General features: G+C 45.9%; 1 protein-coding gene across 1 annotated transcript in view; it reads left to right on the top strand.

Annotated features, from left to right (window-relative positions):
• The first annotated feature begins 17,627 nt into the window (after positions 1-17,627).
• The window catches only part of NCF2 (neutrophil cytosolic factor 2), a 33,108-nt gene continuing 25,389 nt past the window's right edge, over positions 17,628-25,346 (top strand). Inside the window, exons 1-2 of the mRNA XM_019427380.2 lie at positions 17,628-18,013; positions 19,982-20,064. Coding sequence (XP_019282925.1) covers positions 17,840-18,013; positions 19,982-20,064 — 257 coding nt within the window. The 5' untranslated portion in view covers positions 17,628-17,839. The remainder of the gene's footprint in view (positions 18,014-19,981; positions 20,065-25,346) is intronic.

Raw genomic sequence — 25,346 nt, 5'->3', positions numbered from 1 at the left:
GAGAGAGAGAAAGTTATGGGTCAGCTCTTGTCGTCTGGAGATTTTCATCCAGAGTGTCAGCTCAGACAGGGAATGGGAAAATAGAAGGCACTAGATTTCCCCTCTACCCTTGCCAAGAAAGAAAACTGTTTCCCAGACCCATGTGCCCAGACCTGCCCTAATTTGTTTCCCAAATTAGGAAAAGAAAACCACATGATGAGGCTCATTTCACAGCCCCTTGTACTTCCTCACCCCTGAATGTGACTCAGCAGACACCCAGGGACTGGATGAGGGAGAGAAGGTCCAGTTTGTTTAACCAGTACCACCTGATGGCCTGCCATGGACGGGGCAAGAAAGAGATTCTATGAATAAAGGCTTCCTCAAGATAGGACCCACTACCTGGACCCCTGGACCCCATCTTTCCCTCCCCTCCTCGCTCCCAGCCTAACTACGGCTTCCCCCAGAAGGGGAAAAAAAGTTCCCCTTGTTCCCCCTGGACATACACGGTTCAGTTCTAACAGCTGAACTCTGGGATCAGTTGGCCAAAGGCAGTAAGTGGGTTGTTTGGTTGTTGTTGTGTTTTTTCAAGTTCACAGACAGCAAATGAATCTAAGATTCTATGGTTTTAGCTTCCCACGTGGGTGTTTGGGGAACGGAAGCATGGAGTAATCAGCTAAAGTGCAGAAACCCCAACTTGGGTGCTTAAATGGTTGGGAAATAGTTTCTAAAGCAAGAGCAATGATAACCAATCAAATTCTGGCTCCAGATTTAGCAAAGTGGGCCCAGAAGAGTGGTTTGAGGTCTAGACAGGTGTTGGAATTTCACTCGCTACAAGAGGCACTGAAAATCTTATTGAAAACCAGGTGGCTGAAAGACAGCCAAAAAAGAAAAAGGAATCCCTTTGCCTCACTGAAGATGGCAGATCGGAAGAGCCAATCTGCTGGAACACTTTAATTTGGAAAGAAGGTAGAATTAATTTGAATATATGTGTTCAAAGTCCTAAGAATTTATGCAGAAGCCTTTTTCATCTTCTGGAAATGGTGTCTGGCCCACACAATGTAGAGCTTACATTCCTATGGCCCGGGATTGGCCCTGATTGTCTTATCCTCGCTCTTCTTATTATCTCCAACCACATGTAATTTTCTTCACAGCAAAGATCTTGACCTGGCCTTTGTTTACGAGGCCACCAGAGTATGCAGACCGGAGCTTTGCAATTATGCGAGGACTTAACTAAGTTTGACACCAACCCTTCCTTTTCTCAGTTAAAACACCAGGCATGAAGACTGATAAGAAAATGATGATAATGTAGTTTAGAACACAAGGAGTTCTAAGATACAGCATTGTGACCTTTTGCCCTGACAAAATGAAAGGGAATTGCTGGACCCTGAATTGCCAGATTGAAAATACGAACATTTCACAATATCAAATGACAATAACAAGGAGCCAATTTATTTCAATCATTTTCCTAGAATTGAGCAGAAAGCCTCTGATTTTTAAAGCTACTTCATGGTCAACTAAACACATTTTTTTATTCCTCAGAACTCTGTTTTGGGCGAGGGGGATCCCCTCGACAAAATGACACTTCCTGTTTGTGGACTGTTTGTTGGGTGCTGTGCCTCAGGCCTGAGAAGCGGGGCCCTGCTGAGTTTCTGGATCTTCTGACTGGCACCCAGGTTGCTATAGAGATCTTAGAGCAGAATCCAGAGTGAGCAGGTGTCTGACAAGTCTCTGCTTCACACTGGAAAACAGCTCACTGGAGCATCGGCAGATAACATGGATTTTTCCAGAATTAAAATGAAAGCCCCAGGGAGCAAGAATTCACCTGCTTCTTCCCTGGGCATAGACGCTTCTTTGTTCTCCAAGTGACATTGGCTAATGACTTCAGCTGTCCTGTATTTGCAGTTTTGCAAATCGCCTCAGGAAAGCTAGGGCTTGCCAAATCCTGATCCCACCGGCAGGGGCTGTCTGCTTCCCTGCCCACCTTTCTGCCAAGGTGCCCCAGCCTGAGCCAGAGAAGAATTCTGGGACTTCTTGGGGTGGCCCTGTGGCATTGGAGAAGTTACCTGGGCCCAGGGCAATGATGAAGGGGATGAATGGAGCTGCAGCCAACATATGCTCCGGGCTGAGCTCGTGGGGAGACACCAGCTCCACAGCTGACAAAAAAACAACACAGGACTATGCCAGGGGTTCCAAATTCCAAATACCCAGACATTTTTTTTAAGTTTATTTATTTATTTTGAGAGAGAGAGAGAGTGAGCAGGGGAGGCAGAGAGAGAGAGGAAGAGAGAGAATCCCAAGGAGGCTCCATGCTCTCAGCACGGAGACCGACTTGGGGTTCAAACTCATGAACTGTGAGATCAGGACTGGAGCCAAAATCAAGAGTGGACGCTTAACCAACTGAGCCACCCAGGCACCCCTCAGACATTTTTTTAAGGTTCTGCCTATTTTTACATTTATTTTCATATTTATTTACTTTTATAGGAACTTGTTTGAGGTCACAGGATGAGGAAACATTTCCAGTTTATTTAAGCTTTTACAAAGTTAGGAGGGCAAGGCTGCGAGGCAGAAGGCCCTGGCCTACCCATGTGCTGATGGGAGCCCCCACCTCTCCAGCCCAGCCTCCTCTTCCCCCACTGCTGGGGTCAGGCCTTACTCCCCTCTGCCCTCAGTCCCTTCCGGACGAGCTGTTTCTTACAGAGCTTGCTTCTCCCATAATGATGAGTTTCATACCAGGGAGACTCCATTTTGGATGGCCTAACAGGTGATTTTAAAGCAGGAAGTGACAGCTTTTATACCTATGTCAGTGAAGGGCTTGAGTCTATCAGATCATGGGCCAGGATTTTAGGAGACCTCTAAAGGTCAAATCATTCCCTGTCTCAAAGGAGGATAGCACTGCTCCTAAAATCAAAGGGCCCTGCTTTTGTTTGTTTTCTAAAAAAAAAAAAAGTTTACACCTGAAATACCTTTGATGCCTTTTGGATTCTGGGAAAGAAAAAAAAAAATATTTGCCAAAGTGTCACCAGAATAGGTGAAATGCTTCCAAGGTGGCAATTTGCCCTTCCCTCTTCTTTATGAAGCATACATCGGCTTTGGAGTCAGCAGACACTGGGTTTAATCCTGATCATCTATGTGCTCTGTAACCTTGAACATGTCACCTAAGCTAAAACCCAGCTTCTTTTACTATCAGTGGGTATTTGTAAGGAGTAAATGAAATGATGTGCACCAAGTGCTTAAAGCTTCCTTGGTGCACAGAAAGAGCTCCGCAGAGAGGAGCTGATGTTACAGTTAGCGGCCAGTGCTCCTCCTATTCCCTCAAGGATCCCCAGCCTCTGCAGCTACAGCAGTGAGACACATAATTGTCCTCAGGGTGAAGCTTGCAAAATGCGGACTTGATCTCATCTTGGGAGAGCCACGGTGGCAAATAGACAGCAACACTGGGAAGGAGAGTTGGTAGGAGAAGGGGCTGGGTGGGTCCTGCTACTTTTGGATGAAGGTCTGAGAACTCGGTACTCCCAGTTGGTCATGGGTTTCAGCCCTCTGTTCCTGGACCTTCTCTAAGATACAGTGGGAACCCAGGTGGATCCCTTGTACTTCTCACTTATGTACACTTACTAGGGGAGGACTTTCGCTGGTTTGTTGCAGTCATTACTTCTCTTCCACATCCTTTGGGACCTGTCCACCATCCAAACTTTGTGTTCAGAGGAGAAGAATTGCATGTGGAAAATGTCTGGAAACCATTTGCCTCAGCCCTCAACCCCTGGCAACCCCTAGAAAAGATCTGAGTCCCTGCTCCCTGACACTGACCCCTTCTCTGGGACCCCAGCCATTTTGTGGCTTATTTGGTGAACATTGTGGAAATGAGTTGGGGTTTAGTCTAATTTAGCTGCCAGTTTTGTTCAGGAAGAGGGCAGCTAGAGCTTACACAGGAAGGAGAAGAAAAAGCATTTCATCAGTGGAAAGGTGTTACTACAGACTGGCCAAGGTTTCGGAAACACTACTGAACCTGCATGGGGTTCCAGACCAGTGCAAGGAAGACACAGAGGGGAAGGGAGGAGGGCTGCAGTCCAGGGACCCTCTCCCCTCTCCCTGTAACACCCCCACCTCTTCAGAACACTACGCCCACTACATGTGGGGCTCCCCTTCTTCCTTTTCTTTTCTTTTTTTTTTTTTTTCAATTTGAGAAAGAGAGAGAACAGGGGCAGAAAGACAGAAAGAATCCTAAGCAGACTATGCACTCAGCACAGAGCCCCACGTGGAGCTCGATCCCACAAACCATGAGATCATGACCTGAGCTAAAATCAAGAGTCAGATGCTCAACGACTGAGCCACCCAGGCACCCTCCCTTCTTCCTTTTCAAAGTGCCTGCCCTTTACTTCCTCATCTCTCACTGTGTCCTCAGCTCCTCACGACCTGACTTCTGCCTCCCCTGTGTCCTGCCTGGCTCTGCTGATACCCTAAGCTTGGCCTTCAGCCTCCATTGCCCCTCGGCAGCATCCACCCTGCTCACCTCCCCCCTTGAGGAGTTCCATCCCCTGACGTGTGTGTGGCCATCACCCTGCTCTTCTCTCTGAACACTTTCTTACTGGCCTTCCTCAGTTCCACCTGCCTTAACTAGGAATTCCCTAGAGTTCAGTCCTTGTTTTCTTACAGCCATAAGAGCCCATCTCAGATTTAGGCTCTGGAGAGACAATATGGTCAGAAGCATGATTTGACTTATTTGTACAAAGCAGTGGGGGTGCGTGAGATTGCCACTCCATTTCCTCCATTTCCTGTGGCGGCCACGGGCGTTGCAGCCGCCCAGCTTCTCTGGCTGGAGACACCAGGGACTTGTTTATCTGTGATCCCTCCTCAACTTGATCTCCATGTGCACGGCCACATCATCTTTGGCATTTCTTCACACCCTTCCTCTCTTCCTGCAGCTGCCTTAACGTGATTATTTCTGCCTGAAACATGGCAGTAACTTCTTAATACGTTTCCCTGCGCTGCTAGGAACCACGCCTCCAACCTACAAAACACCTTATTTCCCCATCTTCCTTCCAGAATTCTGTGCCCTAATGGATAGGGATGGAAGGATAGGGCAAGCCAGTCCGGAAGACCCATGGCTGTAAGGAACAGATGTCTCACCTACAGCTTGTAAACAGACAATCCAAAGAGGGAGATAAGGAAGTATGAAAAACTCCGTTTCATGGAAAATCGCAATAGATTCTAGAGCAGGAAGTTCTTTTACACAAAAGTGTAAAAGGGAACTGCCATAGCAATAACCCTGGACAGAGGGTCATGAATGCTATGGCTTTAATTGCATCTCAGCGTAATAAACCATTCTGCAGAGGTTTTATGCGCTAGCAGTTCTAAGAGGGAGGTGACTACAGAGCCAAGAGCAGGCAGATCAGCGGCTGAGAGAAAATCGCTCAGAGCTTGGGCAGAGGTGGAATTGAGTATCCAAGGGTCCGGCGGAGGAGGTGGTGCCCAGCACGCTATGAGACTTTTGCTCAGATCAGCCTGGAGTAGGAGGGTGGGAATGCCAGAACAGAGAGGAGCAGCACCCCACCAAGCAAACAAAGACTGTTCAGTCTTCTGTCATAAATTTGGAAATCCGAAAGCACCCACTGCATGCTGGCAGCTGCTTGGCACTTTCATAGGGCATTCCATTTCAGTCTTGGGACAAATAAGCAAGTTAGACACTGTTCTTATAACCATTGTGCAGAGGAGGAAGCAGAGACTCTTGAGAACTGGAGTGATTGGTGAAAGTTTGCTTAGGTGGTACCCGACAGACCCAGGATTTGATTCCAGGACTTCTGACTCCATAACGTCTTCTTGGTTAAAATATAGGGTGAGAGAGGGCCTCAGGTGGTTAAGTGTTTCCACGGAACTCAGGGGCACTTAAGCCCCTCCAAAGTCACTGAGCCACCTCCAAACCCTGACACTGACCAATCAAGGCTTCTTGGAAAACCGGAGAGAACTTGGAACGAGGCTCCCAAAGTCTCTCCCCCAGAGTGATGCTAGGAATGTCCTCAGTCCAAGGAAGTCCGTGATAGATATAGGACTGTGAGAGATGGGGTCCTCAGAGGGGCCCCAGGCCATAACAGGTGGCCCAGTTAGCCTCCTAGATGGTACCAACGGAGTGGGTCTTCAGGAGCAATAGAAGACAGTCTGTCAGGGTAACGGTAGGAGTGAGCAGACCATGCATGCCTGGCATTATATACAGGACTGGTTGTAGAATTTGCAGAGCCCTGTGCAAAATGAAAATGAGGGCTCTTTTTCAGTATTATTAAGAATTTCAAAATGGTAAGGGCACCTGGGTGGCTCAGTTGGTTGAGTGTCAGACTTTGGCTCAGATCATGATCTCATGGTTTGTAGGTTTGAGCCCCACATCGACCTCTCTGCTGTCAGCGCGGAGCCTGCTTCAGATCCTCTGCCCCCCTCTCTCCCTGCCCCTCCCCAGCTTGTACTCTCTCTCCCAAAAATAAATAAACATTAAAAAAAGAAGAAGAAAAAAGAATTTCAAAATGGTGACAGAGGGGAATGAAAATAAAAAAACGCTCCATCCTGCCTATTCCACCATGGCTATCAATTTATCTTATGAATATGTTCACAGAAGTGTGAAAGGACATATATATATAAGTAACATTCATTGTGACATGGTTATGATAGCATATAATTGCAAACAAGCTTCAACAGAAAATTGGTTATATGGAGAAAAAGTACACAGCCATAAACAAAGAAGGAGGAAGCTCTCCATGGCCTGATAAGGAACTGCTGTTAAGAGAAAGACCAAAGTGCAGGATTGCATATCAAATGGCATATGTGCATAAAAGGGGAGGCGATCTACATCTGCATATGCCTAAAATCTCTTCTGAGTCAAAGAATGCCAGTAAACTAATACAACTGGCTCCCGTTGGATAGGAAGAATTTGGCCGTGATGGGAAGAAAATTCTCCGCATTTATTCATTCTGAACATGCGAGTGTCTTATTTATCCTAAAAGTAAAATGAATTAAAATAATACAACAATTACTATGATAGAAATGTCCATCGACACACTGCCTAAAATCATCGTGTGAGCCATCGGTGGTATGTGTCCTTACTTGGCGAAACACTGTTCTGATGGGCTCCACTCTGCACCCGAGTGCTCACAGGCCTGGGTGTGCACTGTCAGACAGGTGAAAGCCCTGGACAAGGTAGGCCAACCCTAGTGCTAAGAAGGAAGTGGAAGAACCTTATCATTAAGAGAGGCTCTTTAGACTTATGATCTGTTAGCGAAGTCCGTGTTGCTACTGCCCTGAAGCCCAGAAGAGATTCTGAGGCCCAGAGAAAAGGGACTGTGTCCCTTTGTGAAGAATGAGCTATGTCTGCTTTGGTAGTTGAGTTGTGACCAGATGAGAAAAGGGACCGAAGTAAGGACCTTTCAGACAATCTTTCATTTCAGCCAAGGGTTCTGGGGAAAGAGATGCGAACACTAGCCAGATCAGGATGGGAGACCTGGATGACAGACAACGGGAACTGTGGACAGAAGAAGATGTACGCAAGTATGTTCTAAGTTGGAAGGTGGGTGCGCGTCTCCTGTGATGGTCAACAGAGAGATTACTCAGTGTGAGTGGTTAAGAGCCATCGGACTGCACTTGTGCATTTGGTTGCACTTCTGTTAATGCAGCCTACAATTGCACGTGATTCTGTTGACTGCTATCAAACTTAAAGTCAACCCAAATAGTTAGGCTTCTTCTAAGATATTGGGTTTTTTTTCTTAATTTTTTAAATGTTTGTTTATTTTTGAAAGAAAGAGAAACAGAACATGAGCAGGGGAGGGGCAAAGAGAGAGGGAGACACAGAACTCGCAGTGGGGTCCAGGCTCCGTGCTGTCAGCACAGAGCCCGATGCGGGGTTCGAACTCACAAACTGTGAGATCAGGACCTGAGCCGAAGTCAGATGCTTAGCCAACTGAGCCACCCAGGTGCCCCTCCAAGATATTGTGCTGAAGTGTTGTCTTCTTCCTATCTTAGGATGGTTAAGCTCGTAAAGTCAGGAGTAAATCTTTACATTGATCTCTATCAAATTTCAGCTTGGAGTTTTTGTGAACTAGTGTGAGTCAGGCAATATTTTAGTTCTGATTCTGTTATTGTACATGTTGACTCTCTCTCTCTCCAAGGTTTGAGTCATTTGCAAATCTGATCCAAGTTTATTAAAATCTTAAAGGCAAAAGTTGACACTGATGCTTCAAGAAGGGTCTATGGACATAACATTTAGCCAATTAAATCATGTAAATTGTTTGATCTTGGGAATATCTAGGCCAAATGTGTTTCTGATATTTATATATGGCCCTTTCCCACCAATCAGGAAAGTCTTCTCAAAAAAGGAAGAGTTTGCTTTCACCTGACTTGTTCTTAGTAAACTCAAGCTAGCTCCCAAAGGTCTCAGCTCCCTTTTTGTTTTTAAGTGCCTCTGTTTAATATTCTATATTTTAGAATTCTTTCTAGAAATCCACTGATAAATCTCTGACGTTATTTTTAGAATTAACGTCTTTTGGCAATCTAGAATCACACTTACCCATTCATCCTGACTTTGTAGCATCTATCCCAGTCTTCACCGTGCTTCAGTTAGTGACAAAATTTTAGGGATCATACTTGCAAAATCTTTCCGTTCCTGGGATTCAGTGAATCTGGGCTTGATTACAGGAGTTTCTTTAAAGCAGTTATCAGCTTTCTCACTATCCTCTGTCCGGGTCTTCATTCTCTGTGTAACTCAGGAACGAAGTAGGAGCTGAGGAGTTCTGCTTTCTCTGACATCTGCTAACGTGACGCCATCTGCACCAAGAAGTGATCCTGCCTGCTCTTCCTCAGACATGAAGGAGCCGTTTGTGTTGTCCCTAGTATTTTTTTGCAGCCTCAGCTCACCCTGGGTTTCGACTTCCCCTGTACTCTGCCTTTGATTTGTCTGCCCAGCATCAGATTCTTCCTTGGCCGAGAGCCATGTCCTCCATCACCTGTGCATGTCTGGCCTCTGAGAGAGTTCCCAGGGGAGTCCCAGTGCCTCTCCATTTCTCTCCTCACTGGGATCCCTGATTACTATGTGGTTATGTTTGTTGCTGAGAATCTTCCATCTCTCATTAGCAATTGATTGTTTTAGAGTCTTGGGCCAGTGGCGCACGTCTATTTTTCATTTTTTATTCACCAAATCTCCCCCCACCCCGGCTTTTTTTCCGGCATACCACAAAACTAGAGCAAACTTAAGCAAACACTGAAGTTTATTATAAGGGTGTATAAATGTCTCTTAGAGGCTAAGTGCAGGAATCTGAGTAGAGCTCAGGAAATCCTGGAATCAGGGGCTAGAAAGTCACTGGGCTTCACTATCTCTGCCTTTTGTCTCTGATGCTCACTGGGCATCTGCTTCAATCTGTTTCTGTGTAGACTGGCTTTCTTTGCTTTCCTGGACCTCATGCCAGAACATCATAGAACCACAGCTCCTAAGTTTACAAGTCATGTTTCCAGCTCCCCAAAGAGATGAGCCTGTTGTCTCTTGGTCATGAATACCAATTCAAGGAGACAAAACCTAAGGGGTCTAGCCTGTCAGCTGCCCACCACAATCCAACCAGCCAGTAATCATGCTATTCAGGGGTGCCTGCGTGGCTCAGTTGGTTGAGCATCTGACTCTTGATTTCAGCTCATGTCATGATCTTTGGGTCATGAGATCAAGCCCTGCATTGGACTCCAAGCTGGGGGCTCTGTGCTGGGGCCTCTGCACTGAGTGCTCTGAGCTGGGCTTGGAACCTGCTTGGGATTCTGTCTTTCCTTCCTTCCCTCTGCCCCATCTCCACCCACACTCTCTCAAAAGAAAGGAAGAAAGAAAGGAAGGAAGGAAGGAAGGAAGGAAGGAAGGAAGGAAGGAAGGAAGGAAGGGATCATGCTGTTCAAATGTGGCCACAGGACCTACTCTCTGCTATGGATTAGGTGGACAATTCTTAGAGAAGTAGAGGGAGGAACACAACCTAATAAGTATCTACTCTTTACTCACGCACTCATTCATTCAGCAAACATTTATCCTATGTCTAGATACTGTTTTAGCTGTTAGGGACACTATAGGGAAAGCAAAAGAGAATCTTTAGAAATTCTATCCCACTAAATGTGAGATAATTTCTAACTCTCTGCACACCCCCCTTTTTTGTATTATGAATGGTCCATTTCTACTCCTTCTATATCAGTAACTGTCTTGTTTGGAGCAGCATTTCCCTTAGGTACCCGCTGACTTAGAATCTGCATACTTGAGGAAATATGCTAAAGAAACACATGAATGAATTATGCAGATACCTGACCCTCCTAAAGAGAAAGACCCATGGAGTATTGAGCCTGTCCAAGGAGGATGCAAACTAGATCCCTGACTTTGTGGTTAGACCACACTTAGTGGATGGGTGCTATAGGGAGAAGACACAGGATCGAAAAGGCCAATTGCATTCAAAAAGAGAAAGTTACAAGATGTACAGAACCAGAATCAAACCAGATCAGCCATAATTTAAAAAAATATTTAGATCAACACTTACTAAGCTTTTAATGTAAGACATTAGGTTCTAGGAACCTACAGTAGGAAGATGTAATGAAATAGAAAACAAACTTCATGACTCAAAGAACTTAGAGTTGGTTGAATAGGTAAGGTAGAAAATAGATAATGTAGGGGCACCTGGGTGGCTCAGTCGGTTGAGTGTCTGACTTAGGCTCAGGTCATGATCTCACTATTCGTGAGTTGGAACTCTATGTCAGGCTCTGTGCTGACAGCTCAGAGCCTGGATCCTGCTTCTGATTCTGTGTCTCCCTCTCGCTCTGCCCCTCCTTTGCTCATGCTCTTTCTCTCTCTCTCAAAAAATAAACATTAAAAACATTTTTTAAAAAAGAAAATAGATAATGCAATAAGGAATGCTTATGTTTTGGAATTTGATTATATATACTATAGGAATTCAGAAAAAAAAAAAAAATGAAAACTGCCAGGACTAACTTAGGTCAGGGAAAGCTTCATGTAGGACAAGAATCTAAGCTGGGCCTTTAAGAATGGCAGGATTCATATGTGCAGAAAAAAGTCAAAGAACAATTTTATAGTGAGGATCCAATGTATTTACTTGTTCAACTCAGGGTTCAGAGCTTCAATTAGTATGTGTTCATTCACTAATTCATTCATCAAACTTTTACTCATTGCCTACTTAAGGAGGTGCTGAATACTATGTGTATAAAGGGTACAAAGATGAAAATCATTCTTATCTCTAGTGTGGTTAATGTGAAGTTTCTTTAAAAGAGTAGGCAGGGGCGCCTGAGTGGCTCAGTTAGTTAAGCGTCTGACTTCGGCTCACGGTTTGTGGGTTCAAGCCCCGTGTCGGGCTCTATGCTGACAGTTCAGAGACTGGAGCCTGCTTCGGATTCATGTCTCCCTCTCTCTCTGACCCTCCCCTGCTTGCACTCTGTCTCTCTCTCTCTCTTTCTCAGAAATAAATAAACATTAAAAATTTTTTTAAAAAATAAAAGAGTAGGCATTATACATGCCCTTATTTTGATGATAGGATGGATATATGTAACCAACCAAACTAAATTATTACAGTGACTTTAAAAGCACCTTCCACAGCATGGTATTTAGCATATATTTTAAGAATCTACCATGTGATAGTTACAAAAGATAGAGTGAAAAAATCAGACGTAGGTCCTGTGCTCCCAGAGCTTACAATCTGGTTGGAAGGCAGCCATTTAAACAAGAAATTACAATCATGCATGGTTTAATAAAGACAGAAGAGGTAGAGAATAACTAACCTAGCTGGTGAGTCAGGTAAGAAGACTGGCACTCTAAGATGATCCTCAGTGACCCCTGCCCTTGTGTAACTCCCTCCCCTTGAGTGGGCAGGACCTGTGACTTGCTTCTAACTCAAAGAATATGTCAAAGGTGAAGGGATTTTGAAGAGCTAATTAATATTCCCAAATAGCTGACTTTAAATTGATCAAAAGAGACAGCAAGAGAGAAAAAGACCCACGGACTACTGAGCCTGTCCAAGGAAGATGGAAACTGCATCCCTGGCTTTGTGGCTAGATTATACTTAGTGGATAAGTGCTATGGGGAGAAGACACAGGATCGAAAAGGCCAATTACATTCAGTTGGGCCTGTCCTAATCAGACAGGGAGGTCTAGTGGTCAGAGACTCAACGAAGTAGAGATTCTCTTTCCATTTCTACCTTGAAGAAGTAAGTGTCATGTGTTCCATAGCTGCAATCCTGCTAATAACATGTGGGAGTTTAGAAGAAGACGCTTCTCCAGTCAAGTCTTCAGATGATAATGCAGCCCAGCCCACACCCCAATCTCAGCTTTGTAAGACCCTAAGCAGAGGACCCAGCTAAGTCATGGTCACATTCCACATCCATGAAAACTCCACACCCATGAAAACACACAGAGTAAATGTGTATTATTTTAAGCTGCTAAATTTGTGATACTTTATTATGCAACAATAGAAAATTCATATGATGGTAGATTAGATAGGACAACTTATGATGTGTTCCTGGAGAAAGAAAACTTTTCACACTGAGGCTTTCAACTAGCATTTCTAAACAATGGGACCCATGCTGGGTTTTCTGTATGCTCCCTGTGAAATCCAGGCCAAGTTTATATATAATAGGTGAGGTCTCCCTGCCCACTACCTGAGGGTTTCCTGTGTGGAACTCAATGTAAATATTCACTTGCTGTTAGAGTTGAGGTCATAGAAAGAATATATTTTTCCCTACTGTTATGATTGTACCTCACTTTATACAAATAAGATGACACTGACAAACTCTATAAAATTATGTTTTTCAAATAGGATTCAATTTTTTTAGTTTTTGATTCATTTGCCCAATTAGCCAAAGTCTATACAGCACCTGCCACTTGCCTAGATCTATACTAAATGTGAACAGAGATGAAGGAAAATCGAGACATGGTTCTACCCTTTGAAGAGCTCGAGAGAGTCTAATGTAGTTTTTAAAAAGTTAAAGAACAATTAAACACTATATGGTAAAAGTGGGGATCAGGAGGTAACTGTTGAGTGACAAGGAATAATGGAAATAATAAGTTCGATTTCCCAGGATTCTCCCTCAGAGAGAAAGGAAAACACTGGGAATGTTCTTACCTTCCAGCTGAATGCAAGCATGCAACATGAGTTTTGTGACCTGTTAGCCACTGAGACGTAAACCCTGCTTATTCAGAATGTTGGAGTAATTTCAAAGGTACTGAGCTGCAACTTTGTTATCCAAACTATGTCTCAGCAAAATTTATTCAAGAAATAATGTTTACTGAACACCTACTATATCGAGTGCTATGCTAGGAATGCGAATACAGTGCTATATCTGTCAGAATGTGTTGTTGTTGTTGTTGTTGTTGTTTTTAAAGTTTTTACTTACTTAAGTAATCTATACACGCAACGTAGGGCTTAAACTCACAACCCTGAGATCACAAGCCACACGCTCCTCTGACTAAGCCAGCCAGGCTCCCCTCTGTCAAAATATTTTAAACTAACAGAAAACCCCATTAAAATGGCTCACACAACAAATATATTTATTATCTCGCCAAACAAGAAGTCCTGAGGTGGGTCAGCTCTAAGATGGATTAATTTAGGAACTCACTAACATCATTAGAAATCCAGTTTTTTATTTTCGTTTTCCATCCTCCTTTCCTTAAGACTTTGGCTTGAACAATCTTAGCTGGCTCTCCTCATGGTGACAAGAAAGCTGCCACTGTTCTAGGGACATCTTCACAACACTGTCTAGGGAAGAAACAGCTACTGTTTCTTCCCATGCGTCTTTCACTAATGGGGAAAAAAATCTCTCTCCCAGAAATCCTTAGCCGACTTCCCCTGATGTCTTATTAACCAGAATTAAATCTCAGACCTGTGTCTAAACCAGTCAGAACCCACTCCCTGGGGCAGCACCAGGGGTTTATCTTCCCTGGAGCACATGGCGTCAGGAGAGTGGAGACTTGAACAAAAGTGGGGTTCTACCAAATAGAGGAAGGGGAATGAAGAGTGGCTGAGAAGACCATCTCCTAACAGTATCAATAACTGCTGTAATTAAGGACGGTAGTAATGACAGTCTCTGCAAGGGCCACAGAAACAGTCTCACAGACAATATGCAGTTACAAACTGGGACAAACACTGATGAGGGGCACCTGGCTGGCTCAGTTGGTAGAGCGGGCGACTCTTGATCTCAGGGTCGTGAGTTCAGGCCCCGTGTTGGGTATAGAGCTTCCTTAAGAAACAAATAAACAGGGGCACCTGGGTGGTTCAGTTGGTTAAGCGTCTGACGGCTCAGGTCATGATCTCACGGTTTGCAGGGCTGAGCCTCACATCGGGCTCTGTGCTGACAGCTCAGAGCCTGGAGCCTGCTTCTGTGCCTCCCTCTCTCTCTGCCCCTCCCCAGATCATGCTTGCTCTCTCTCTCTCTTCCTCTCTCTCAAAAATAAATACAAATATTTTAAAAATGTAACAAAAAACAAAAACAAAAACAAGAAAAGCACCATGATCAGAGAGAACCGATGGCTGGGAGACACAGTAAGGTGACCACAGAGAGGTCACAGTCAAGAAGGGCCATTCAGAGGACATGAAAGATGAGTAGAAACGAGCAGGTAGAGGGCTGGGGGAAGAACATTGCAGGCAGACGGAACAGGTCTGTCTCTTTCGAGAACACGGGAAGGAGATGGGACTGGGAGAGGGGACTGGCAGGGGAAAATGGCACAGAAAGAGCATGGGGCAGCAGGCAGGGGTTCCTCTCTGCAGCAGGAAGAGTATGGATTGTGTTCTAAGAGCTATGTAAAGGCACTTGAAGGTTTCAACACAGGGGCAGGATGTGATCTGACTTGTCTTTTAAAACACCAATCTGGCTGCAGTGTGGAGAATGGATGGAGGGGATGAGGAGAGGTGAGGAGTGACAGAGGCTCTGCAACAGGAGGGATGGTGAGAATGTGGACAGAGTTGAGTATGAATAGTATTTCTGGTGCTCTGGGTATACAAGGATGGGGCTGTCCCGGGACTGCCCCCTGGATGTGTACGGTCTGTGTGAGGGGCCAAGATGCAGGTGCACACACATAACTCTTCTCTGGGGGGGAGAGTCATTAAGTGTCACATGGGAGAAGGTGAGATCACAGTTTGCGGGCTTCGGGGGAGCCTGATTATTTCCAGGTGGCTTCTGAAGGCAAGTGATCTTTGAGCAGGCGCTATGCAAGGTGGGTCTGAAGGTGCAGACATGAGATGAAGAGGCTTGGGCCAAAGCAGAGGCAGGAAATGCAGACCTAGAGGGACAGAAACAAGTGGGAGAGTTTGTAGGGCTTTGTGAAGGCACAGTCTGGAAAATAAGGCTAGAAAAGTCATGGGGGTCAGCTTAAGGGGAATTCTGTGTGGGAGGTGAGGATAATAAAATAAAAAATAAGGAACAACAAAAAAAAGTTTAAATAAAATCTAGCTTAGCTACAAAACCACTTGGTTTTCAGGGCTCCTGAGTGACTCAGTCGGTTGAGTGTCCAGTTTTGGCTCAGGTCATGATCTCACACTTCATGAGTTTGAGCCCCAGGTTGGGTTCTGTGCTGACAGCTCAGAGTCTGGAGCCTGCTTCCGATTCTGTCTTCCCCTCTCTGCCTCTGCCTCTCCCTCTCTCTCTCTCTCTCTCTCAACCCCTCTCTCAAAAATAAATAAACATTAAAAAAAATTTTTTAACGACTTGGTTTTCCTAGTAATAATCAACATACATGCTAATCAAGTTTTGATTATTCACTGGTTGGAGTCACAGTATCTCCTTCCAGTATCACTGCCACCTGCCAGTCATTTGCCAATGATTTCTAACTTCCTTTTGAGATATCCCTTCATCATTTAATTGAGCATTGGTTCTGGGGGTCCTAGCATGAGAAGCCATGGCCCAGCTCGCAGGCGTTGAGCAGATGCAGAAATAAATTGCAACAAATACAGCCTAAGTGTTAGGGACGAGGTGGTACAAAGGAGGGGAGGGGCGCCTGGGCGGTTCAGTCGGCAAAGCGTCCAACTTTGGCTCAGGTCATGATCTGCAGCCCCGAGTAGGCTCTGTGCTGACAGTTCAGAGCCTGGAGCCTGCTTTCGATTCTGTGTCTCCCTGTCTCTCTGGCTCTCCCTGCTCACACTCTATCTCTGTCTCTCTTAAAAATAAATAAACATTAAAAGAAATTCAAAGTAAGGGAAAACTCTCTCTACTTCCTGAATCGTGCGGCGAGATCTCAGAGAAGTGGGACGTTTAACTGGGCTTTTCCAGGCAAAGGAGTGAGGTGGGAAGGGCTTCCAAACACAGAGGATGCTTCATACAGACACACGCACACCTTCTCGATTCTCAGTCGGTCCTGCAAGCCCTATGGAAGGTACATTTTTAAAGTTTGTTTTCGGGCTGTTTGGGGAAGGTTAGTGATAACCTGTGAGTTCTTTTGGTTACTACAGAACAATAGTTGATCCTCGTAAACATGCATTTGAACCAATGTTAACAAGAAGTCAGGATCGAGCAAGTAAAATTAGTTATACTCTCTGCTCCCAATTACTCTCCAGGGAGGTTTCATTGATCCTTCCTTTTCCAGGACAGCAAGGAAAGGAATCTTAAACCCGTTTTTGTGGAGACTAGGAACGCATTAGTTATCAACGAGACTCCTCCTGTCTTCAGTTTTTCACAGAGGGATGAAAGAATTCATAATTCACTGTCATATCTGGCTCCTAATTTTTAATTTTTTTTAATGTTTATTTTTGAGAGAGAGAGAGAGACAGAGAACTGGGGAGGGAGAGAGAGAGAGAGAGAGAGACAGAGGATCCTGATCAGGCTCCTCACTTGTCAACACACAGCCCAATGTGGGGCTTGAACTCACAAACTGGGAGATCATGACCTTCATGGCCGGAGCCAAAGTCAGACACTTAACTGACTGATCCGGCTCCTTGTTGTTTCTTATTTTTTGATTTTATTATCCTCACCTGCCACACAGAATTCCTCCTTTGTGGGAAATTGATCCCCTCTGAGCTTCCTACGAGTTCATAACAGTTATCTCAGATCCAGGTGGACACCCAAGACCATCCTGTCTCAGTAGTTTGTTAATTGCTTGTTTTCGCTCAAGATCAAAAACAAATCTATCCAGACAGTCTATGAGGTTGTGAGAAAGTGAGCAAGGAATTCATTTAGGACTGAAGAGAACTATCCTATCATCCAACACCCTCAATTTTTTAAGTTTTTAAAAATTTATTATTTATTTTGAGAGAGAGAGAGAGAGAACCAGTTGGGGAGGGGCAGAGAGAGGCAGGGACAAAGAATCTGAAGCGGGCTCTGTGCTGACAGCAGAGAGCCCGACGAGGGGCTTGAACCCGTGAACTGTGAGATTATGACCTGAGCTGAAATCAAAGACTTAAAAGACTGAGCCATCCAGGCACCCCCAACACCCTCATTTAGTAACAATATGGAAACGGAGGCCCAAGCAGGTGCATCCACCTGTCGAGGTTGCCCTGAGCCTGGGGGCAGAGACCTGACCAGAACCTGCCCCGAAGCAAGGGGTGGAAGAGAGAAGCCAGCTGGGAGACAGAGCAGAAGCATTTTGGGGAAGTGACCCATGGCAGGCAGTATCTGATGTACTTCCTCTCCTCCACACTCCGCCCCTACTTGCCCTCCCTCTCTCTTTCCTTTTCTCTCATGTTAGGATTGTGCGTCAGTTGCCAAAAGGTGGGGACATTTCCTGAACCTTTGCAACACTGAGAGGTTGTCTTCAGGGAGCACATTCTGAGCACCGCAACAGGGAAGCGAGGGTCTGAGAGTGGCCCTGCTGAGGGAAACACCAGCTTGCCCTCTCCCTGTCCCCTGGCAGCCCCCCCAAGCCCCCTGGCCTGCGCCTGACCATGTCCCTGGCTGAGGCCATCAGCCTCTGGAATGAAGGGGTGCTGGCAGCTGACAAGAAGGATTGGAAGGGAGCCCTGGATGCCTTCACTGCAGTCCAGGACCCCCACTCCAGGATTTGCTTCAACATCGGCTGCATGCACACAATCCTGGAAAACATGCCCGAGGCGGAGAAGGTGAGTGGAGGCCCCTCTCCCCTCTCGCCGGGGGGCCTCCTCTGTGCCGTAATTAGTGGTTCTCAATCCGGGCTGCGCTTTAGAGCTTTAGAAACCTCTCGGGAGCTTTGAAAGAGCAAGAGCTGCACAGGCCCCACCCCCCGGGGATCTTGATTGAATTGGCCTGGGGAGGGGCCTGAGCAGCGTTAGTTTTTAAAAGCTCCCCAGGTGGTTCTATTGGGCTCTGGGCTGGGAACCACTCGCTGTGGGTTTTGCTCTCCTTTCTTGTCCGTCTATTAAATTCAAATCGCTCTGGAGTCATTCTTTAACACGTTTATGAAGACTCTCCTGGTTTTGTTTCCTTCTCTGAACTCCTGCTGGCCACAAGATTTCCACCTCACTGCTTCACACCTGGTTAAAAAGCCCCTTCGTGTGCCTGAGCTTTGCCAGCCTTGCGATCAAGAGGAGGGACTTAAGGAACATAGATTTCCTCTCAAGTGACAATTTTCATTAATCTTCCACTTTTTGGGGAGCTTCTGAGGCTGCCAGAAGGAAATCATACTGTGATTGATGAATGATGTCTGCCGAGGGCATGCTGTGGGTGTCATGGCATCTTTTTCAAATGTTTTTTTTCTCTTTCATATTCCCTAGTGTAGGGTTGAGCATTCTCAGTAATCACTCTTTGGGTTCGTCAGGGTAAGCTGGAGAGGGACTGGAATTTGGAAGCAGAAGATCTAGGTTCGATTGCCAGCTCTGCCTCTCTCTAGACCTTGGTCTCTGGCAAGTCACGTAGACTCCTGACTCTCAGTTTCCTGAGAGGGACAAAGATGAGGATTAGGTGAGGCAGCAACTATTCAATTCTGTGTCGCTTCACGCCACCGTGTAAATGCTATTTTCCCCGTTTATGGCCAGTCTTGGCAAGGGGGTATGGACAGACTCCCCAGCACCCTTAGAGCCAGAGCTCCTCCCACAGCCATCCTGGCCGTGACTGTGACCAGCCAGTGGGCAAAGGGAGAGGAGTGAAGACACTTGGAATACCCACACAGCCTGACAAGTTCATGTCAGGCCTAAGGGGGGCAGATGGGAGCAGAGGCGAGGACCTCACATCTGGCCAGGGGAGGATCTCAGTCCCCACCTCCTCTCAGGGGCTGAGTGAACAGCACCCCAGATTCCGGGGGCTGCTGGAGACAAAGAGCACATTGTCAGGGGAGAGGCTGGCTGAGCACAGCAGCCAGTCTGGGCACAGCTATGCCAGCGGGGTCTGTTTGCTCCCGCCTCGGCGGAGGGGCTCCTTGGTGAGGCTGTGCAGGGGTCGCCGGTCACCTCCCTGCTGGCTCACTGCCGGGCCTTCCTCTCGCTGCATAGATGCGTCCTCCAGTTCTTCAGCTTCTGGGCCCCTCATTCTCCGTGCCTTTACTTGGTTTCCTGCTTCCGTCCTTACTACTGGCATTTTACATGCATTCTTGTTATTATTTTGATTTCATAATTTTTATTTACTAAATAAGTATAATACTATATATATATAATACCATTTTAATTGTTTTCATATCTAATTGTCAGTAATCTTGATATTCAGTCAGTAATCTTGAAATTCAGATACTAGCATCTCCTTTTAAAAATTTTTTTGACGTTTTTTAATTTTATTTTTGGGAGAGAGAGATTGACAGAGCATGAGCCGGGGAGGGGCAGAGGGAGAGAGGGAGACACAGAATCCGAAGCAGGCTCCAGGCTCTGAGCTGTCAGCACAGAGCCTGACAAGGGGCTCGAATTCACGACCGCAAGATCACGACCTGACCCGAAGTGGGAGGCTTAACCAACTGAGCCACCCAGGTGCCCCTAACATCTCCATTTTACAGAGGTATCTGACCTCTTGTCACCTTCAAGATCCGGACCATTCTCATGACCCTTCTTGCCTCTCCCTTTGGGCTCATCTCACATTCCTCACCGCCTGAGTCCTTGGCCACCTACAGATCCTTTCTCTCTCCACAGGCCTTCACCAGAAGCATTAACCGAGACAAGCACTTGGCAGTGGCCTACTTCCAAAGAGGGATGCTCTATTACCGGATAGAGAAGTAAGTGGTTTGTGTTGCACAAGCTGGGGAAGTTTGCAGAGAAGCCCAGACAGGGTCTTGGTGCCGCTGGGCTTGGTGTTTGTGAAGTATCTTTCCAGCTTCTGTTGGGAAGTGTGACTGGAACTTCTCTGGCTGTTATGCAAAAGTCAGCATGAGGCAGAAGCCCTCCCCAAGGAAAGAGGGAGGGAACACAAGCCTGCCTCCCAGTTATAAATCTGCTGTGTCTTAGCGCACAACGAGCCTACGTAACGTAGGCCTTCCATTCAGCGGGTGTGATGCCCCGCCAGCATCCCTGATGGATCATAGCTTGGGCAGTGCTGGTGGCAAATATTTTGGTCATCAAGGGAATACCCGTGATGGTCTACTACTAGGAGGAGGTATTGAGTTATCACACAATGAGGATTACCATGAGACCACATCAAGGCCCTCCTGCATTTCCACAGAATGTGTTTACAAAAGCCTGGTTTAATCCATTCAATGAAATACAGTTTGGCCCCCAAAATGACAATGCAAACTATTAACATATGTATAAGGATATACTAATACAGATAAATAAGTAGCTTATATATTAATATGGGGAAAAGTTCACAGTAGACGTTAAATTTTAAAACACAGAGTTCAATATGTATAACACAATTCCATTTCTGTTTCACAGAATGGTCTGGAAGGCCATAGGCCAAAACATTGGCAGGAGTTCTTTCTGGGTTGGTGACATTTTAGGGATTTCCATTGTCTTCTATCAGCCTATCTGTATTTCTCCTATGTTTACAGTCAACACAAAATCATTAGTAAAACACTACATAAATGCAAAATGAAAGCTAATCTCAATTCCCACTCCTCACCTCCCAATACCCCCAAAACAGACATACAAATAGCAAAGGAAAAATATCCTAAGCATCAATTTAAAATGTCTTAGGGGATGGCAAACCTCCCTTTGTAGACATTGTTCTATTAATGGGCACAAGTTCTAGGGAAGGAGAGTTTGTCTCAGCCTAAGGAAGAACTTTCAAACAGTGAAAATGGTGAGGTCATGGTGTGGGTGGTGTGGTGTGTGTGTGTGTGTGTGTGTGTGTGTGGGTGTGAGAGAGAGAGAGAGAGAGAGAGAGAGAGAGAGAGAGAGAGAGAGAGAGAATGCTCAGCAGGTGAGGCAGGGCAATGGGGAAATAGCAGAGAACATCCAGGTATGGGGAACGGCTGGGCTCTCATCCTGGGCAATCTTGAAAGGCTTGGATCGTAGGATCTATCAGAAACAGAGCCTAGAAAGCTGCTGTGCTCAGCTGTTGCTAGGGGCAACCATTAGAGGCTCAGAGGACTTCCAAGATGTAGATACAATTACCTGAATGAGGAAGGGCCGGAGTGAAGTCTTCCCAGAAGAAAAACCACAGACACAGAGGCTATCTAGGGAGAGAAAGCCTGGGATTGAAGGAAGACATATACAAGCATTTAGCTTTTGGTGGCGTCCTGCCTCTGTCTCCCTTCTTATTCTCTCTCCTTATTCTCCTTGTCCCCCCACTCCCTCATCCCTATGTTCTCCAGATGGATGGAATGAGCAGGGAGGCTTGAGCACAAATCCTCCAGTTAGTCTGAAATCTCAAAAGACGAACTCTAAGGCCATCCTTTAATTAGCTCTAACAGCCATTAATGAGGGGAGACAACTGGCAATGAGGGAAGGCTCCCAGAAGAAATTTCTACACAAAAATACCCAGAAGTCCCAGAAAGGCTTGGATTTTGAGTGAAGCAGAGATCTTAGAAAGATACAGGAATGAGACCTAGGATTCAATTAGTCTGTGATTGATAATAGTTAAATCTGAGAGAAAAAAGTCTACCAAACTTTATCTTCAATTCAGCGACTATCTACTGAGGAAATAATATAAATAAGCCACTATTCTGGACTTCTGAGCTGTCTCTTCTGCTCGATCTATAGGCATTAGTGTCCCCACCTCCCAAGGCTCTGCCCTTGACACTTTCCCTTCTAGCACAAGTGCTATCTTTCCAGAAAAGCACACACAAGCACATACATAGTTCTACATACAATCTCAGGGGGTTCTGTGTCCCCTAAAAATCTGTACATGAACCGTTAGGAATCTCACCCTTTCCCACAGCATTGACCTCCACTTGTAGCCAGCCAGCTGCTAAATCTCTACCTGGGATCAACCCAGCATGTTTCTTTTCCCAAACCTTGTCAAGTTGACCTCTCAAATATCTCTTAAACCCACCCATTTTTCTCCATCAGCTTTAGACCCTCATTTTCACCAGAACTGTTGCAATCACTTCCAAACTGGTTTCTCATCCCTTGGTCTTGTCTTACTTATTCCAGAGTGATCTTTAAAAAATAAATGTGATCTGCTTAAGAACTTCCAGCAGGGGGCAACTAGGTGGCTCAGTTAGTTGAGTGTCTATGACTCTTGGTTTGGGCTCACGTCATGATCCCAGGGTCAGGGTCATGAGATCAAGCGCTGCGTCAGGTTCCACACAGAGCATGGTCTGCTTAAGATTCTCTCTCTCTCCCTCTGCCCCTCGCCTGTGGGCACACGTGCTTGCTCTCTATCAAAAATTTAAAAAAACACTTCCAGTGGATTCTAGTACTAAAGGATAAAGTTCCTTGGCCTGCTTCTATGTGGTCCCGCAGCTGCCCACCCACTCACTCACCCTGCAAGCATTCTCCCGAGTCTGCTCGACCACTACGGCAGTAACCACTCTCTTCTGTGCCTTTTTCTTTTTTTCTTTCTTTCTTTTTTTTTTTTTTTTTTTTTTTACCTTTTTTAAAGTTTATTTATTTTTTTAGAGAGAGAGAGAGAGTAGGGTGGGAGAGAGAATCCCAGGCAGGCTCCCCACTGTCAACATAGAGCCTGATGCAGAGCTCAGACCCACAAACTGTAAGATCATGACCTGAGCTGAAACCAAGAGTTGGATGCTTAAACTAGTGAGCCACCCAGGTGCCCCTCTTCTGTGCCTTTTAAAATAACATCTGTGGGGGTACCGACTCTTGGTTTTGGCTCAGGTCACAATCCTGAGGTTTGTGGGTTCGAGCCCCACATTGGCCTCTGTGCTGAGAGTGCAGAGCCTGCTTAGGATTCTCTCTCTCTCCCTCTGCCCCTCCCCTGCTCACTCTCCCTCCCTCTCTCTGAAAATAAATAAATTTTTAAAAAAAGAAGAAGAAAATAACATCGGTGACAGATATTGGCTTATATATTTATCTCCTTCACTACTCTTTGAGTTTCTCAAGAGAAATCTTTAGTTATTCACTCTTGTATTCCCGTGTCTAATATAGTAGTTAATAAATGTTTATGGAATTAATTAAAAGCAAGCAAAATATACCCTCTGCTTTAAGGAACTTAAAAATTAAAAGGGAGAAAGAGGTCATGAACACTAATACCTATAACACAAAGCAGAAAGGGGAAAGTGCTAGAAGAGATTATGTTGAAATGAGTGCCATGGCACATGAAAAGATGCTCAACGTCGCTCCTCATCAGGGAAATACAAATCAAAACCACACTCAGATATCACCTCATGCCAGTCAGAGTGGCCAAAATGAACAAATCAGGAGACTATAGATGCTGGAGAGGAGGTGGAGAAACGGGAACCCTCTTGCACTGTTGGTGGGAATGCACACTGGTGCAGCCACTCTGGAAAACAGTGTGGAGGTTCCTCAAAAAATTAAAAATACATGTACCCTATGTCCCAGCAATAGCACTGCTAGGAATTTACCCAAGGGATACAGGAGTACTGATGCATAGGGGCACTTGTACCCCAATGTTTATAGCAGCACTTTCAACAATAGCCAAATTATGGAAAGAGCCTAAATGTCCATCAACTGATGAATGGATAAAGAAATTGTGGTTTATATACACAATGGAGTACTACGTGGCAATGAGAAAGAATGAAATATGGCCCTTTGTAGCAACGTGGATGGAACTGGAGAGTGTGATGCTAAGTGAAATAAGCCATACAGAGAAAGACAGATACCAAAATGTTTCACTCTTATGTGGATCCTGAGAAACTTAACAGAAACCCATGGGGGAGGGGAAGGAAAAAAAAAAAGAGGTTAGAGTGGGAGAGAGCCAAAGCATAAGAGACTCTTAAAAACTGAGAAAAAACTGAGGGTTGATGGGGGGTGGGAGGGAGGGGGATGGGAGGGAGGGGAGGGTGGGTGATGGGTATTGAGGAGGGCACCTTTTGGGATGAGCACTGGGTGTTGTACGGAAACCAATTTGACAATGAATTTCATATATTAAAAAAAAAAATGAAATGAGTGCCATGGGGTCCAGGAAAATGACTTCTTAATGAGTAGGTTAGGAATTCTTCCAGATTACAATGGGACTTGTGTAGGGTGACAATGTTATGCGTGCTTCTTTCTCTCCATTTCCCCCACTTTTACGTGTTGTTGCATGGCTCTCCCATCATTATGAAATTGCAGAGAACGAAGTTTGAGTGCGTGTCCGAGAAGGCAGGCGGTGCCTCAGTGCTGACCAGGACCTTGTCCGACCCAGCCTTCTCCTTTGGAAGGGGAAGGAGCTCTAAGTTGCAGTTCAGACCCTGAGCCTTATGAATCTTAGGGCTGTGATAGGAACGGCGAACACTTTAGACGGAGCTGGCCCACAGACGCAGCACAACAGAGCCTCCCCCTGCATGGAGGTGTCTCACATTTTGACTTCAGCTTGCTAGAATTCTCCAGCATCCTGGATACAAGTGCAGGAGCTGCAGGATCCTGGGCTGCCTGGGCAGTGGTGGTGCAGGAACAATCAGGAACGTCAGTGGTCCCTGAGAAACCTTTACGGGGAGTACTACAAAAATGAGGATTGTAAACCCTCTCGGGCTCAGAGCTGGTGAAAAGCCACGCGAGGTTGCTGCTGTGCTGGTGAGCCCTCCCTGGGTGGGGATGGGGGCTCTGGGTCCAGGGCAGCCCGAGAGAGCATCTCTGGGTGGGTGTGGAGAAAGCCCTCCCGCCTGGCCCAGCAGAACCCGCAGGAAGCTGCCAGCACCCTGGCCTCCTAGGGGACGCTGTGGGTGCAGCAGGCAGTTAGGGTGATGCTTTGAAACCAGACATTTTTAGCACAAAGTGAGCACTTTGAGTAATCTGTCAGCTCTTTCTCTCTCCCTCCCACCGGGACCCGGATCTTTAGAACCTGTCGGACTGGACGGGAGAATTCTGAGGGTCGTGTGGAGCTCGTTCACTACCAGGTAGACACAGGCAGTGTTACGTCACAGCTGAAACCCGCCTGCGCGGCCAGCTGGCCAGGGAGGAAGGCACAGGTGCAGGTGGACGCTGGCAGCGCTCCAAG

This window comes from Panthera pardus, unplaced genomic scaffold (genome assembly GCF_024362965.1).
Source record: "Panthera pardus isolate Hobbes unplaced genomic scaffold, ASM2436296v1 HiC_scaffold_21, whole genome shotgun sequence".
Taxonomy (NCBI): Eukaryota; Metazoa; Chordata; class Mammalia; order Carnivora; family Felidae; genus Panthera; species Panthera pardus.
This window is presented reverse-complemented; position numbering and strand designations above follow the sequence as displayed.